Source organism: Cebus imitator, unplaced genomic scaffold (assembly GCF_001604975.1).
Source record: "Cebus imitator isolate Cc_AM_T3 unplaced genomic scaffold, Cebus_imitator-1.0 Scaffold426, whole genome shotgun sequence".
NCBI lineage: Eukaryota > Metazoa > Chordata > Mammalia > Primates > Cebidae > Cebus > Cebus imitator.
Window position 1 is genome coordinate 982,315 of NW_016107741.1, and position 2,552 is coordinate 984,866.

Below are 2,552 nucleotides of genomic sequence, written 5' to 3' on the forward strand. Positions count from 1 at the left end.
TTTTATTAGAGACAGGGTTTCACCATCTTGGCCAGGCTGGCCTTGAACTCCTGACCTTGTGATCCACCTGCCTCGGCCTCCCAAAGTGGGATTACAGGCATGAGCCACCGCGTCCGGCCAGAACCTGCATTTCTAACAGACTCTCAGGGTTTGCTGCTGCTGCGATCTGAGGAACCTGAGGAACGTAAGTAGGGAGAAGAGGGCATGCAGAGGGGGTGGACTTACCGCACTTCCCACGCAGAAAGCAGTAGGCCAAATGTCCGTGCTGTTCACATCCGAGATGCTGTCTACAAAATTTGGGAATCCTAACCACACGGTTGACCGGATCACGATACCTAAGCGAGAATTGCATACCATTTTGTATCTGATCCTAATCAAATCTACAGCTGACTTCTGCCTTTGTAAAAATGATAGATACATAATAGATAGAGATAGGGAGAGAGAGGAAGGAAGGAGGAAGGAGGAAGGGAGGAAGGGCGGAAGGGAGGAAAGGAGGAAATGAAGAAACAAAGGAAGGGAGGGAGGGAGAAAGGGAAGGGGAGGGAAGGAGGGAGGGAGGGAGGAAGAGAAAAAGACAAGAAGGAGGAAAAGGAAGAAAGTAAGAAAAAAATACATATTGGTGTGTGCAGAGAGAGAAAAATAAGACTGAAACTCAGAAAATAACAGTTTTTACTTTTATTTTATTTATTTGAGACAGAGTCTTGCTGTGTCACCCAGGCTGGAGTACCGTGGTACGATCTCAGCTCACTGTAACTTCTGCCTCCCAGGTTCAAGAAATTCTCCTGCCTCAACTTCCCAAGTAGCTGGGATTACAGGCACCTGACTCCACGCCCGGCTAGTTTTTGTATTTTTAGTAGAGTCGAGGTTTCACCATGTTGGCCAGGCTGGTCTTGAACTCCTGGCTTCAAGCAATCCACCCACCTCAGCCTCCCAAAGTGCTGGGATTACAGGCATGAGACACCATGCCTGGCCTGAAACTCAGAAAATAACCTTATGGTAGCAAAGCAAACAAAGGCACTTTAACATAAACCAAAGTTGGCCACAGTCTTATCCCTATTTCATCTGTTTGTTTACTTGGAATATGTGATTAGCAACCTGTATTTCTCTGCTGCATTTTCAGTGGCCATGTTAGTTATTCCTCACATAAAAAGGAATTATTCATAAAGCACAATTTGGAAGTTTGAATATATAGTTCCTTCATTCTTTTTTTTAAACACTACATTTAAATCTTTCACAAATTATTTCTCAATAATTTTCTTTTAACATTTATTCTTTGTGAGTTTCTCTTGCTATTTATTAGACTGAAATGTATAATAAATATCTTCAAAACAGTATGCACACTCATGGTATGTATTATCATTCTTTGTTAAGTAATGCAATATCCTTTGTTTAAAACTACACTAGGGTCCAGGTGTGGTGGCTCACGCCTGTAATCCCAGCGCTTTGGGAGGCCAAGGCTGGCAGATCACTTGCACCCAGGAGATGAGACCAGCCTGGGGAAACCCCGTTTCTACAAAAATTAGCTGGGCGTGGTGGCAAGTGCCTGTGGTCCCAGCTACTCAGGAGGCTGAGGTGGGAGAATCACTTGAGCCCACAAGGCGGAGGTTGCAGTGAGTCAAGATTGAGCCACTGTACTCCAGCCTGGGCAACAGAGTGAGAACCTGTGTTTAAAAAAAAAAAAAAAGAAAGAAAAGAAAAAGAGCCTAGCACAGTGGCTCACACCTGTAATCCCAGCATTTTGGGAGGCTGAGGCAGGAATTTGAGAATAGCCTGGCCGAAATGGTGAAACCACGTCTCTACTAAAAATACAAAAATTAGCCGGGCGTGGTGGCAGGTGCCTGTAATCCCAGCTGCTCAGGAGGCTGAGGCAGGAGAATTGCTTGAACCTGGAAGGCGAAGGTTGCAGTGAGTCGAGATCGTACCACTGTACACTCCAGCCTGGCGAGGGTGGGGGTGGGGGGAGAGAGAGTGAGAGGGAGGAAGGAAAGAAGGAGCGATATACTACTAAAATCACACCATGTAATACACTACTCAACGCACACCATGTGATATACACTAAAACGCTGCATAATATACTGCTAAACACATACATATGTAATATACCACTAAACACACGCTATGTAATATGCTACTAAAGGACAACTGTGAACACTAAAAAGCTCAAGATATCTTCTCATTATCAAGCCACTGCCAACAAAAACAATGCCTTTTTTCTATACCGAACCGTATAATTTTCAGCATATATCACTCCTTTGAGCTTAATACAAGCTGTATGCCATAAGTGTTTAGATTTCTTCCTTTTCAGTAAGGAGTCCCGATCACCCCGCCTTTTCCTGGCTTCTACTTATTAGCTCACAGCCTCATCCACCTTCCTTCTAAAGGCTAAATAATATGCAAGTATTACTCACTAACCCTCAAAAGATGTTTGCATACACCTTGCTTTTTTAGAGACAGGGTCTTGGCCGTGTCACCCAGGCTGGATCATGGCTCACTGCAGCCTGGAATTCGTGGGCTCAAGTGATCCTCCTGCCTCAGCCTGCTGAGTAGCTGGG

General features: G+C 44.8%; 1 protein-coding gene across 1 annotated transcript in view; it reads right to left on the minus strand.

Annotated features, from left to right (window-relative positions):
- The window catches only part of GPR143 (G protein-coupled receptor 143), a 42,244-nt gene that overhangs the window by 36,737 nt on the left and 2,955 nt on the right, over positions 1 to 2,552 (minus strand). The window contains exon 2 of the mRNA XM_017509912.2: positions 226 to 335. Within this exon, the coding sequence (XP_017365401.1) occupies positions 226 to 335 (110 nt within the window). The remainder of the gene's footprint in view (positions 1 to 225; positions 336 to 2,552) is intronic.